The sequence below is a fragment of the Boleophthalmus pectinirostris genome, unplaced genomic scaffold (assembly GCF_026225935.1).
Source record: "Boleophthalmus pectinirostris isolate CB_2022bp ecotype Guang Dong unplaced genomic scaffold, ASM2622593v1 HiC_scaffold_41, whole genome shotgun sequence".
NCBI lineage: Eukaryota > Metazoa > Chordata > Actinopteri > Gobiiformes > Gobiidae > Boleophthalmus > Boleophthalmus pectinirostris.
In genome coordinates, this window is record NW_026571359.1 from 10,877 (window position 1) to 25,000 (window position 14,124).

At 38.1% G+C, this 14,124-nt stretch overlaps 2 protein-coding genes across 3 annotated transcripts; one reads left to right on the forward strand and one right to left on the reverse strand.

Annotated features, from left to right (window-relative positions):
* dyrk2 (dual-specificity tyrosine-(Y)-phosphorylation regulated kinase 2) lies at positions 1 to 9,442 on the reverse strand. 2 transcript variants are annotated; one of them, XM_020926572.2, is made up of 7 exons: positions 9,290 to 9,442; positions 6,337 to 6,440; positions 5,280 to 5,610; positions 5,012 to 5,175; positions 4,530 to 4,919; positions 4,341 to 4,431; positions 1 to 3,775 (listed from the first exon to the last, which is right to left on the reverse strand). In XM_020926572.2, the coding sequence occupies exons 1-7, from the start codon at positions 9,327 to 9,329 to the stop codon at positions 3,138 to 3,140; spliced, it is 1,758 nt and encodes a 585-aa protein (XP_020782231.1). In that variant the 5' UTR covers positions 9,330 to 9,442; the 3' UTR covers positions 1 to 3,137. The 2 variants fall into 2 exon arrangements, with proteins under 2 accessions (XP_020782231.1, XP_020782232.1); XM_020926573.2 differs by lacking the exon at positions 6,337 to 6,440 and having other exon boundaries at positions 9,290 to 9,341.
* Positions 9,443 to 10,871: 1,429 nt separating this feature from the next.
* On the forward strand, positions 10,872 to 14,052 carry LOC110161510 (F-box only protein 15-like; the record flags this gene model as incomplete). Its single annotated transcript, XM_055162213.1, has 9 exons — positions 10,872 to 10,906; positions 10,981 to 11,067; positions 11,161 to 11,265; positions 11,648 to 11,869; positions 12,312 to 12,498; positions 12,574 to 12,696; positions 12,778 to 12,860; positions 13,689 to 13,834; positions 13,934 to 14,052. Coding segments are annotated over 9 exons (1,107 nt in total), but the record flags the coding sequence as incomplete, so codon positions are not given.
* Between the last annotated feature and the right edge of the window lie 72 nt (positions 14,053 to 14,124).

The following is a 14,124-nucleotide window of genomic DNA, read 5'->3' on the forward strand; positions in this document are numbered from 1 at the left end:
TTGAACAATAAAACAGTTTTATTAATACGATTTTTCACCACAATAAAATTTAACAAAGGCTCACTATAAAAGTGTCAACTTGTGTTCTGTACAGTAGATACAGTACAAAGTAAAAACTGGCGCATTATCCCCCCAAAATTATACATTTGACTTTTCAACATTATGTACAACTAAAATACACAATAAAAACAACTGGCAAATGTCACAAAAATACAGCGCAGCAGCTATGTTTTGTTAAAAAAAAAAAAAAATTAACAAAAATCCTTGGTGATACTAATAGGGCTATAACAAATGAGATGTGCAAACCCATCTGTCTAGCAGTGGGAGAGCAGGCCATCTTACTGCAGCTTTTAAAATACCAAAGCTATTTGTTTCAGTATGACATCATATGGATTCATTGTAAAGAATTGACACATTAATGATTTGCACTTTTCAAAAACAGGTTACGTTTCCTGGTGTGAAAAATCTAGTTAAGCCTACTTCTGGTTTGAGCAGCTAGCTGTGAGCTAGCAGTGTATACTATAGGAATGCACTTTGGTAGTGTCAACCAAATGCCCTTGCTGTTAGGTCACAACAAAATCGCTGTAAAAAAAAAGCTAACTGTAATCTGAGGTACAGACATGAAAATTAACGTTTACATTAATGCTAACAACTAGTAGAGCACTTCTGTAGAGTCAATCAGCAGCTACCGCCAGGTTTAGTGTGGACAGGACAGACATCAGTGCAGCAGCTAGCGCCTTAACGCCAGTGGTCAATTGGCTAGTGTTAGCTAAGCCCTGTCGTCATGTAAATCCACCTCCCATCTCAAAGGGACTAGTGGCGACTTGGCTGATATGTTGTCTATACATTGTGTAGCCATGTGACACAACCTTTCTCAGCACACAACATTAAAAGATGCCACTGTTATTCATGGAAAGGCCTTTCACTTAATTTCCACTTTTAGCTTTGTAAACACTGTGGGTGGCCTTTGTGGTGAGGGGAAAATGTTAACAATTGTCATATAATTCAGGAGGAAAGACGATGAAGATTTTATAGTATGACCAGAATATCAGTATCACTCAAGTCAAACAGTTTTGCATAAAGTGAGCATTATTGGCAATTATTATCATTATGTGCTCACAGAGCGTCTTGGGCCAATCAGATGTTGGACATCAGTCTGCAGTTATTGCCCTACGTACTGGAAAGGTTTTTTAAACTGATATTTAGAATTGTTGGTGTGTAAGAGAAGGTCAAGTGTGCCATGGCGACAAGATACTGAAGGCACAAATTTACAACTCAGCACTCCGATTCACAAAAAAAAAAAATAATAAAAAATGAAAAAGAAACCAATCACTTCCTTAAAAAACATACAAGCAAAAAGAGAAAAGTCCTCCTCCAGAACAGGGCGGAGCTTTCCCTGAGTTGGGTGGAGCAGGTAGTGTTGGTGATGCATCTCCTGACTGCTACATTACATTGTAGTTGGCCGAAGACACTTATCTCCTCTTCATTTTCGATGTGGCAGCATATGACCACACGCATTCAAGTATATACTATGAACTGCACATCATAGTAAATATCTACATTAGATTATTAATAAATATTATCATGTAGCAAATAAATAAAATTGACCCATCCCCAGATCATTATTTTTGACAACTGCTTCATTCATTCTACTTCTCATGAAGTTTCATTCAGGGTTTACATGTTCAGAATAATAATTTACTATGTCTCAGCTCCACTGCTTTTATCTTGAGGTCTTTTTAGGTCCAGCTGATAGAAGCAGGTTCTTTTGTTTTGACTTTAATATCGATTTTGCTGCACAAAATGAAGCTGTGATTTCAGTTTGTCAATATCATGGGAAATCAAGAATCTTTTTTGTGCAGAAGAGGAATTTTAAAAAAGTAAAGTGCCAACACAACCTAATGTGTTCTTTGAACCAAAAACCTTAATGTTAATCATGCTTATGGCTGTGGATATAGTACTACATTTCCATAAAGAAATATGGAAATACCTTCTGATAATTGCTTGTTCAAGGTTTCACCATTTGAAAGTCATGGGCTTCTTTTAACAGCTCCAGCTCCATACTTGCATATGCACTTATGGTATTGTAATGAGTGTTGCTACTTTCAAATATTTGGACATAAAAGCTTGGATTACTTTTACATCCATGTGAAACAAATGCCTTCATTTACATTTAAATATGCTGAATTTGGTTTTACTACAACAATATTACAGAAAACCTTTAAAAAAAATTACAAAAATAACCTAATTATAGATTTATGTAGCATTGTGAGTTTTTCATGGTGTCTTCTCTTTCTAAGACTTAGTGTCACACCATGAAGTTAAAGACTGAGGCTTAGGTTGCCATAAGGCTAACAGTCTGCCATTGCTTAATAGAATAGACAAAATTTTACCAGCTAAGAAAGATGAATTGTGTACCGCATGGTAGCTAGTAAGTCAGCTGACAGGCACAAAGCTACCATGGGGTGTTGTGGCTACCAGTGTACTGGTATCTTTAGATGATGATATTTGAGTAATAAAATGCCAAGCACAGCCTTAAAAGGAACATAAGAGCAAGCGAGGTATGTCTTAAACTCATCCTTTATGCTACATTGTTAAATCTGCTTTGCCTTTACACAAATGTTCAGAGGCACGTGCAGTAGGCAATACTGAACTTAATTTTTCAGTTAATACCTTCATTATTGAATGATATTGTGGTCTGTTTATTGTTACCTGATGAAAGGCAGAAAATCCTTTAGTTGTTTTCAAATTCTAATATCTTGTTAAAAGCTAAAAATTCCTTAAACTATAAGCACCATGTAGTAGTGTCTTGGTGACCTGTAGCTACGCAGAGGTGAGCTGATTGTCAGAGCAGCTCCACAGTTATATCTTTTGCTGCTCATCTTCATCACACCTGATTCAAACTTTTGGTAGCCTGTGTGGACCCCATGGTTTCAGGAATACATATGATTCCTACAAACATTATTTCAAAAAAGTTTCTAAGAATGAACCCCATGAATGCACCCCACCTGAATGCTGTGCAAACCAGAATAAAATGCTCTTTAAAATGACCAGACCAGATTTATTTACTTCAATCTGGTTGCTCATAGCCAATCATAAAAGCAGATCCCACCACAGCAAGTGGGGTGCAATCATTCTCAGCTGACCAGCTTAGGCAAAACAGTCCTTGTTTGGATGTTCCCATTGGCATCTGTAATGGCTGCTAGATTAGTCCTGGTTTTGGAGGATGCAGTTGTGGTAGTGGGTTTGGAGATGGAGGTGATTCCCCCATCAGTGGTTGTTGTCCTTTTGGAAGAAGATGAGGTCTTGTCCACAATGGTAGTACCCCCTGTGGGGGGTTTGGGGAGTCGTCGTCTAAGCCATGGGTGGCGAAGTGCTTGGCTAGGTGTCATCCTGAGAGCAGGATCCCACTCCAAACACTGTTTCAGGAAGTCCAGAAACAGTTGATCATCACAGCCCTTTAATGCTACACTCCAGTCTTTGCTAGCAGGTGGGCCACGCACTTTACCCCGGCGTGAGCGCCCACCATTAAGCACAGCTGTGCCATCAGGCAATGTTGTGACAGTGCAGTACCGTGGGTAGCCTTTGGATGAAACAAAATTCTTGGCCCTTTTAGAGGCATCAAGAAGTTTTTGACTGGGCATACCCAGGAGTTCAATAATGCAGGCCAGCTGATCAGCTTCATCCTCACCTGGCAACAGCGGGTAACCCGTCAGGAGCTCAGCCAGGATACACCCCAGAGACCACATGTCAATTGGCATTCCATACCTAGATCCTGGAAACCAAAAGTCAACATAAATTACTTGCAAATTTTTGCAACAGTATTTCTGGTCATCTCAAATTGTCATGCTTTGGGGGTTTGCAATATTAACTAATAAATAATGCAGATCATAACCATAATTATGAATCCAACACATTCATTTCTGTCCTTGTTTAAAATGTTTCAAAACCATTTAAAGGTGCCCCCTGGTGGCTATATCAGATTCTGTCATCCAGGAGCTCACATGTATCAGCCGGTCTTTGAGATCTGTTTACAGCTAAAAATGTTTCCATTTCATTCCAGGGTTACTATTTTGGACCTCTGTAGATGGGGAAAACTCCCTGGGCAAAAATGAGGTAACTCCACACATTATATGGTGAAAAAATGTTACATCAGAAAAAGTACATTAAGTATTGCAAAGGAGAAATTAAATTCTGTCACCTGGAAAAAATGTTTTTGATCAAGCTGCTTCTTCTTCAGTTCTGAACTAAAGAAGAATCAGCTTGGATGAAAAAATTTTTGTCTAGTTGACAGAACTGAGTTTCTCCCTTGCTATGGATCCACATTATGTTTTGCTTACCTAGAATAACCTCTGGTGCTCTGTAGAATCGAGACTGAATGTAGGTGTAAACTCTCTGATGTTCATAACAACTGGATCCAAAATCTATGACCTGCATAGAAAAATTGTATTAAATTATATTGTATGCTGAATTTGTTGGTAGCATTGTGTCAAAAGTAGCTGTGCCAAGCTAGCCTATAACATGCTTACCTTGATGCCACTTCGTCCTTGCTGCTTGAGGAGTATGTTCTCAGGCTTTAGGTCACAGTGGATGATGCGGTTCTTGTGGAGTGCATCCAGACATTGAAGGATGGAGTGGGCAAACTTTCTGACCAGTGGCAGGCTGAATCCTTGGAACTTATTCTTCTTTATAAGCTCATAAAGGTTCATGCTGAGCAGCTCAAATGTCATACAAATGTGATTTCTGAAGGTAAAATTCTCCAGCATATGTATCACATTCATAGCGGAGTCTTTATCTTGCTTTCTCAAGTGCTCCAAAATGCGTATTTCCTCGGCCGCCTGCCGGTGAAAACGCTTTTCGTTGCGGACCATTTTTAAGGCCACATGGGTCTGTGTTTTGTGATCAAAGGCTTTAACCACCTGCAGAAAGAGTACCATGAAAACCCTTACCATTCATTAACATTTTTTACTGTACAGTGGATGAATTGGGATAAAAAATAAAAAAAAAGCACCTGTCCAAAGCTTCCTTTTCCAATCACTTTCAAAACCTCATAACGGTACGCAATTTGGTCATGTGGAACTTGAATGTATGACCCTTGATCATCATCATATCCTCCATTGTTGGCTCCTCCCATTACTCCTGATCTCTTTTTGGCGTTCGGACCAATGAAAAATACTGAGGACAGAAAACAAAAACTTGTGTTGTATATGCAGACATGCTTTAAATTAGTATGGCAAAAACATTATTAAAACCAATCAAAATGTATTTAAATAACTAACCTTCTGGGTAGCTGAAAATCTCATGGTGTTCAAATGATGACATTTTAGACATAAACTGCTTCATAGCCTGGTCTGGAGTCATAGACAGGGGTTTGAGCTTACTGTCCCCTGATTTATTGGACGTTGCACTACCCAAGCGGTGGTGGAGGGGGTCTGAGCCGGGGGTCTGCCTCTCAGAAGAAGGCAGGCCTGGCCGTGTGGAGCCAACAGGAGCCAGACCATTGGGTTGTGAGGTGAGAACAGGGCGCTTGTTGGAATTCTCCTCATACAGCTGATGATGTGACGGTGGAGAGAGCTGCACAGTGTCTGACATGCTGGCTTTAGTACCCCCCTGAGAAGACATAAACAAAACATGCAACATAGTGAATAAAAGACAATAGCTTTTTTGTGAAAAGATTTTGTTAAATTAAATGTCTAAAATATAGATAAATAAATCATGTTGCGTTTACTCCAGTAAAATATTTCAATAGAGATGGGAACAAATTTCCTTTATCTTTGTTAGTTAATGTAGAAACCACCATCATTCTAGTGAACAATGAGGCATAAGGTGTCAGTTTCTGCATGACAAATGGTGTTTGAGCTCAAAGAGCAGCTGGCTACTCTTAAAGGTTGTTATTACCCATCTGTGTCCTCAGTTACAAACAAAATATGTTTCAAGTATTTGATCTACTGACAATGTTAATCATCATGTAAAACACTTTAGACCATCGCATATGTGTATATATCAAAAAGAGAAAGAGCAGAAATATAGTAATAATACAGTACTTTTGCCCATTTTAAAGTAACCACATGTAAAATGTTGCAGATTTATTCTTAATTACAAAAACATTGGACCACACTGTGTCCTTAACACCAGCCTATAAACCAATCAGCTGTTTATAAGTGACTTGCAGCAGAGTGCTTTTAATAGCCACAGTCAGCCACAGCTGACAAGTTAGAAGGGGGAGCTCCATAAATATTGTGTCAGAAATATAAGAAACCCAGCTGAATTATTTGGCATAAAGTGATCAATCTAAATGCTGACTAAAAATGTCACAGTATAGATGCAGCATTATACCGTCAAAGGGTTGAGGTTGCTGCTGCGTAGAGGAGGCAGGGTGCCGGGGGGAGATGTCTGGGGTCCACTGTGACTGGGAGAGTAGATCGGCTCGCCCACTTTGCCTGACACACAAAAAGGATTTACTTTAACATAAAAATGTAAGGCTTCTTGCTGTTTGTTGGTTTAATTTGAAAAAATATACTGAAAACCATTGATGAATGGGTTTGTCCTGTTCTTACAGAAGTAAAGATATGTTCTAACAACTTCAATGCAATTTAAGTAAAGTATGGATATACAACTGACACATTTAGCACTTACTCCACCTTGACCCTACTATGGACGTCAGAGGTCATGAAAGACACACCACTACCTTGGGACACTTCCTGTGCAATTAATAATTCAATTTCCATACACACAAAACTCTCCATTACAGAGACATGGCGTACCCAAATAAGGAAACTGTAACAAGCAACAGTTCAGTCTGTTTAAAAAGAAACACAGACATTTTAAGGTTAAGGGATAGGAAAATAATCATAATTTTAGTAATTATAAGTAAGACAATAATGATCAACGGTACAATTTAAAAATGTTTAAGTAAAACATTTTAGAGTTCTAGCGTCTTATATATGGTTAAAGCCAGACAGATGGCCACTGCTCATTCCCTCTCTCTTTAATCCCAATTTGCACTAATCCTGCTAATAAGGCTGTGATAAGGCTAACAATAGCACAGACACAAGCTAAATGAGGAAACTCCACAAACATGATAAGACATGAACATACAGAATGAAGCAAGTGCAAGGTGATATAGGTGACATAAAGTGCCAGACTTAAGTCTTTTAACAGTTTATTATAAAATACTAATGAGTCAGTAATTTTATGCAAATGAAAATAGAGCAGTTTTCAACACATTAAGGTAACAAAAACACTTACAATTTAAAGTAGGACTGCACAGAAAAAAAATAAAAATAAATAAATTAGATTTTTCTGACAATGAGATTTATGACTTATGCTAAACAAGTTGGAATCTGTTCAGAATACACATTGTAAACAACTCAAGGATCTTTAAACATTTGAGTAATAGATGGAAAATAACTGATAAACTAATACAAAAATGCCAGGAATTCAACTAAATGTTTTGTAGAGATCTAAACTACAAGTGGATCAAGATTTTCTAAGAGAAAGACATTTTTTCTTTGCAGGTGACATTCTATCATTCATTCTAACTAAATACTGCACTATACATACTATCAAAATCATTGCAATATAGCCTCTGTGATTTGATGAGTGTGCCAACTCAACTTATGATCTCAATTTGAATAATTTAATGCATCTTTATTCTGCTTAAAATCTTAAAATAGCATTCGGTCATATAGCTGGTAGCTGTGTACTGTGCTATGTATTCCCTGTCTGTATCTTCCTTCCACATCAGCTAAGCGGCTCTCGTGGGATCATGATCATAGTGTTCTCTACCTATGCACTACTGGCTCATTATGTCAAAGGAATCTAGCACGAGCAGTACATGTAGTCATTCCCTCAGAGCCTGAATCATGCTTGGAGAGTGGAGCAACCGCAAGCTCAACGTGAACTCGACACCAGGTTGGAAATGCCAGAGTGCCAGCGAGTGCACCCGGCATGCTGCTAGACAGGATGAGTGGGAAAAGGTACCTTAACGTGATCACACATGTGCAGGATGCACAGGAGGGGGGATCATAAGTGAAAAATTACACTAAACTAAGACTCAGCAAATGTTTTTTTTAAAAGATTCCTCCAGGAATTGCACTGTGTTTAAATGGAATTTACATAAAATAACAAGAGTAGTAACACATTGAAGCAATTTTGACTGAAAATGCAATGAATGCTATAAAACGCATGTGGTATTTGTTTACAACTATACCCAAGTGTAGACATTGAGAGACTAATCAATGTTGTTGTTATGGTACAACACCTATCAAAAATTTGAAACAGCATTAACAGAAATAGTCATGATTTAAATGTTTCTAAAAAAAATAGGCAACAAATTTTAATGTTACAGTTCATCTTCTCGTCAGTGTGCAGGACAGAGGTGTCTGTGAATTAACAAAACCAGGAGTTGAAACTGACAGTAAATTATGGTTTACTGTAGCCCTTTGAAAATATCATCACCATTATAAATTGAAAGGCTAAAATATAATTATTACTATTAAACTAAGCATCAGGAGCGGTGCTATTCTCAATGTTTATTGCCTACGGAGGATTGAAAGGTTTAACACTTATGAGATGACAAGAACAACAGTAGATAATGGATTTATAGCACTAAAATGAGTAGCTGACAAAGGTTAAGTCACTGCGTAAGACATGCTAAAGCAGCAGAAACTACAGGACTTGAGACAGAGGCTTTATTTCTGTGTGTTGAGGTGGAGGCCTGAAATTGCCCAGCAACCAAAAACACACGTACACAAGAACCCAACAAAGCAACTCCTGCGCTTACATTATACAGACAAAATAATTCACTCCACTCGGGCAAAAACACAGGCGAGACAAACACGCTTGACAACGATTAAATGCGACATGTGCAGAAATAGACCGCATAAGACGAGAGGGCAGAGTCTGAGGAGCTGTTGTCACTAATCATCTGTTGGTTAGCTGGCTAAAAATAAACCCAACAGCCGGGGAAGGGAACACTTGTACTCCTGCATGTGATCGTATGGATTTCATCTATGCATTTGTCCTACACTTCATTTCCAAATCTTCAAATCATTTTCTGCAAATACTTGGGATATTAAATCTGTACTTTTTTAGTTTACAATGGAAATAAGACAAAATAGCTAGCACAGCCATCAGCACTAGCCAGTTTTCCGTCGACTGTGAGACGGAGAACAGACATTTCCTTGAGATTAAACCACAGCAAGAGGAAAAAGACAAACAGATAAAAGTTTATAACACACTGCCACGGGTCAGGAGGCCAGTGATCGGCTACAGAAGCTGTGCTCACCCGTGTGGAGGACCGAGGCTCCGGGCTTCTTGGTTAACATGGCGGCCGCTCCTCTCCTCTGGACACCGTAAGATAGGACTCCTCCTCTTCCTCCATCCACTGCTCCTCCTCTTCCTCTTGCTGTGCCCTCTTTGGTGTTATTTGATCAAATTATAGTGATAAATAGCAATACTGCCTAATTACTTTGTTTTCCTTAAAAAAGATATACCCTTTCTGGGACATGACTGAACCTTTTAGCCAAAATCCCTCACCTTGTTTTCTGGATCCATCTGTTTCCCCCTTTTTGGACCCCAAAAATGAGTAGTAGTTATTGCAGACTTCATGTCATACCTGTTCCCTTACCTTCGAAATGTTAATTCATTTAAATTTTTATTTTTTATTGAAGCAAAAGCAAACATTTGTACACGATAATATTAAGAGTATTGAGAAAATGCATAATTAAAAAGTGAACTAAAACAGATAGCAAACACCTGTTGTGTATTGCTAAAAGAAAACAAATCAAAACAACTAAGGAACATAAAAGCTAAATGCATCTTCATACAGTAGGTTATTAAAGATTGGCAGGAGGTTATTGATCTTTACAGCAAAAAAGAAAAAAAATAATTGAAAAATAATTGAAAAGGGCATTGAAATATTTCTAATAAAAAAAAAATCCCACATACATACAACATATACAAAAAAAGTATATTTGTTGTTAAAAATTCACATACAGCAGTGGATCAAGCCCCCAGGTTCCAAAATGGCCGTCCATTCAAGTCAATGGGCTGAGCTCAATGGCGCATGATCCATGGCATGATCCCAGCTTAGCCTAGCATGGCTAGGTACTTCCGGTGGCCGTGGGCCGACCGAGCATGCGCAGTAGTGCTCTTTTCTCCCACGGGCACACGCGAATGCATGCGACCACCATGGCGACCACACGCAGGGAGCGCGGGATCGTGTATCACGTGATCGCTTTGACCAATCAGAGCGAGAGGAACTAGAGCGGAGCAGTGCGTAGCCGAAGCTAACGATTATAAAGCGTTTTTTTTAAGACAACTCAAGGATTTTGAGCGAGAAAAAGTTTATGATCTAAAAATAGGTAAAAATCGCCAACAAATCCGATAATTTTGAAAGCTGTAGGTGACCTGTCAGACGAACACGAGCAGTTTGTGATTATATTGCGCTCTATGATAAAAATCTTGTCTCGGCCCACGGGACTTTTTCTGCTGAAGTTCCAGTGAGTGACCACTACGTCAACTGGAGGCAGCTACAAGCTAGCAATACTGTATCCAGTTATTTTAATAGATCCATGCAGTGGATACGGTCTACGGTGGAGAGGCGAGCAATGTTCACGTGGAACTCGTGCGCCGTCTTGTGGTCAGTTTGTAGAATTAAACCTGAACCGACTGGCACGCGGGCGGAAGTCATGACCTTGGAGGAGACAGGTCAGATTCATGAGACAGGTCCAAATCTATGGTCCAGATAAGCTCGACATGGCAGCTGGACGAGGCGAGTTTTATCGAAATCTTTTAAGCGGTTTGTGGAAAACAGACTTCCCACTGCCGCAGAACGTGGGGCGAGGAAAGCCCAGCTCTGATGGAAAAGTGAAACACACAACAGGGCCTCCCACAGCCACAGGTGACATCAGCACTACACTAATTTAGCAGGAAACACACATAACTGAGCTACTATATTCATTAAATGTTTGTTAGCAGCACTGTAGTTGAACCTGAGTACAACAAAAAGCTTCCTAAAAATATTCGGAAACGCCTGCAAACTGAGAGAAACATACTAGAAAGGTAAGCCCAGCATTCCTGTTTCCTTTTTATGACTTAAATGATCAAATTATCTCATTTATTACACGTGACTAACGCTGTGTGTTTTTTTTAAAGACTTCCATATGAGATTTTATTGAAGATTGTTTCTTATCTTGATGCTACCTCCCTGTACTACCTCAGTCATGTAAACAAAGTATTTTGTCATCTGGCAAATGATGAGTAAGTACATTAATTATTTGAGTAACTACATTATTAAGTGAGCATTTGTTATGCTAACTTATTTTCTGAAGATTGTATGCATGCAATATATTATTATTATTATTAAGAGAGTATCATTTTACTTTTAAGTATTAGACAAATGTCAATTATTGCAATATAACCCAGAAGTGCAGAAGTTTATTATTTGGAAGTTTATTATTATTTATTATTAATTTTTTTACATCGTCATTTTAATCAGAGCTTTTTACAGCGATTTCTGTTTCCATATGGTCAGTATTCAAAATTTGCATATAATCAAAACCAATATTAATTTATTTTTTAAATAATCTGCCACCTAACTGTTTAAAGCTTTGGGTAATTTTCTTAACTGTTATCCCCTCAGTCTGCTATGGCAAAAGATTTACATGACACAGTTTGGGGTGACCACACCGTGGTGGATGGACTACTCCAGGCCTAGAGTCGCACCAGGTCGCAGTTCCAATGGTTTTTGGAAACAAAAGTATTTCAAAGCACTTGCTGGGCAAGAGTTCAACCAGTGGAGACACAAGCTTAAAGACATTAACCCATACACTGGTCTACCCAAGCAGACTGAATGGGTGTTGAGGTAACCGCTGTTTAAAGTACATATGATAGGTTAGACTACTCCATTTCATTAAAACCAAGTAAACATGATTATATTTAAGATTCAACAAAAAATCTTGCCTAGTTTGACAATTTTGCTGGTTTGACAGCTACATTAAGGCAGTTCCACCTTAACACCATAACAAATTGATGCACATTAAATTTAGTGTGTAAATACTACTTCCTGTTCCATGTTTATTTTTTTCTTTCCAAACTGCCACTTGACTGGTGTAAAACAAAGATAATACTGATCACAAGTACTATGTTACCAAATTAAGCAATAATTAGAAAAATATGAACACCTGCCATGTGCACTCTAATCCTCATTTAATTATTCTCTAATCTATAGAATAATAACGTAACCATGCTTATTTTACATAGTAATTCAGTAACCTGAAATAAGATGTGCCTTTTTGCTTTTGTAGAAGTCTAAATGTGAGCTGGCATTTAAGAGTTCATGATTATTTGGGCCAAGAGGTCACACTGGAACCAAGCAAAGTCTACTTCTTTGAAACCTCCGTCATTGTCCGATGGAGCAGTGAACGTTTGCCTTTCTTTAACCAGATCAGCTGCCTGGAGCTCCATGGACTGAAGAAGGAGACACACCCTGATAGGAAATATGAGCTGAAGCTTTCTGTCTCAAAGTTATGATGCATTTTATATGTTTGTGTAATTTTGTCTTTTCACAGGCCCCAGTGGCATTCTCTAATGTTGAGGCAGGATAGAATAGACCATCCTCAAATGATTGGCAAAGACAGACTAATCAAAGTACTGTTTATATCACCAGGCTTCATTGTTGGCATCTGGAGGGTAAATTGCACTGTTTTACTTGATTTTGCATTAATTGTCTTAATTATTCTAATCTTCTGTACATGTGTGATATTTTTGCAGGGTCAGAAGGCCATTGCCTTCATCATGTTCTGCCTGCACTTTCACAAGCTGGTAGAACAAAGCCTCTTTGGATTCCCTGTGAAGTAGGTGCAAAAATAAATGACACACACTAGTAGTGACCCCCTACAGTTTAGTCTGCTAACCACAAGCTTCTAAAAGCAAGGGAAATTAAATTTGACAGATAACCCTTTGTTCTGTCAATCATTATATCATCCGTGCACTGTTTTACTTGTGACCTCTTGTGTATAGCTGAGATATATTTTTATTACTTTAATCTATATTTTATTTTATATTTACTTGTATATGTACATTTTTATAATTATGCCATTCTCATTGTTATTATAACATTGTGATGTGTGAGCTGCTGTGTCCTAGTAATTTTCCTTGTGGATCAACAAACTTTGTCTAAGTCTAAATAGTAAATTATAATTGAGATGGAGACTTAGTTATTTCTAATAGTCAGTTATAAGACTGGACCTTTTCAATTAAATTTAGTCTAGTCTAGTGAAATCTATAAAAGGTCCATAGCAAATTTTCAGTCAGAAAAGCAAGTGGTTTGGAGTAGAATTCACATATTGGAGCAGGGAATATGACTTTTTTGCGGGGTAAAGGAAAATGAATAAAAGTCATTTTATTCAGATTTATTTATTTATTTTTTTGTACAATAATAAGCCAAACACTTTTGTTTATGTTTGGAAAATTTATATTGAAGTAGTTATGTCAACAAATGTTATTAACATTATGATTGATCAGTATGAGGAAAAGAAAATAATGGGTATTTTTGTCTTATTATCTAGCCCTACTTTCTTTGAGGATGTCAAAAAGTATTCGATCACATGAACACATAAAATGCTATTGTTTTTTTCTGTTCTAATCTTCTATATATTTGCTTATTTTTGTTGAATACACAGCCCATATTTTGAGCCAACAGTGAGGTGGCCTCAGGACAGGTCTGACCCAAAGTTTGGGCTACATGGGTACAGTCTGCACTTTGTGCTTCACAACACTGGGGCAGAGATCATGTCTGAATACTTTCCTGACATCTTCTGTCGCTCAGGTAATTTTTTGTGTCTTTTTATTAACCCTTTTTGCTTTTTAGCAAAAGTATACTAGTATAAGCTTTTTTTTTTGTAATCATAATGTCTCCTGTTTATAGTTGCAGAAGGTTCCATGGCACTTGGTGTGATTTACAAGAACAACCTTTCTGGTCATCGATCATTGTCGGGGAACATTCGACTTCCGTGGAAAATCAATGAGCTAGAGGGGTCCATAGAGGTACAGTTTATACGCCTATACACCAGAGCGCAACCGTCAGGGACTTCAAGGCCTTCACAGAAGGCCCAAATA

Bases quoted from the DNA above. Each gene is read 5' to 3' on its own strand.
- dyrk2 (XM_020926572.2), bottom strand. From the start codon at position 9,329: ATGTTAACCAAGAAGCCCGGAGCCTCGGTCCTCCACACGG. The intron at 4,920-5,011 runs GTGCTTTTTTTT...CTCTTTCTGCAG, and splicing joins GAAAAGGAAGCTTTGGACAG to GTGGTTAAAGCCTTTGATCA. The intron at 3,776-4,340 runs GTAAGCAAAACA...TTTGGTTTCCAG, and splicing joins AGCACCAGAGGTTATTCTAG to GATCTAGGTATGGAATGCCA.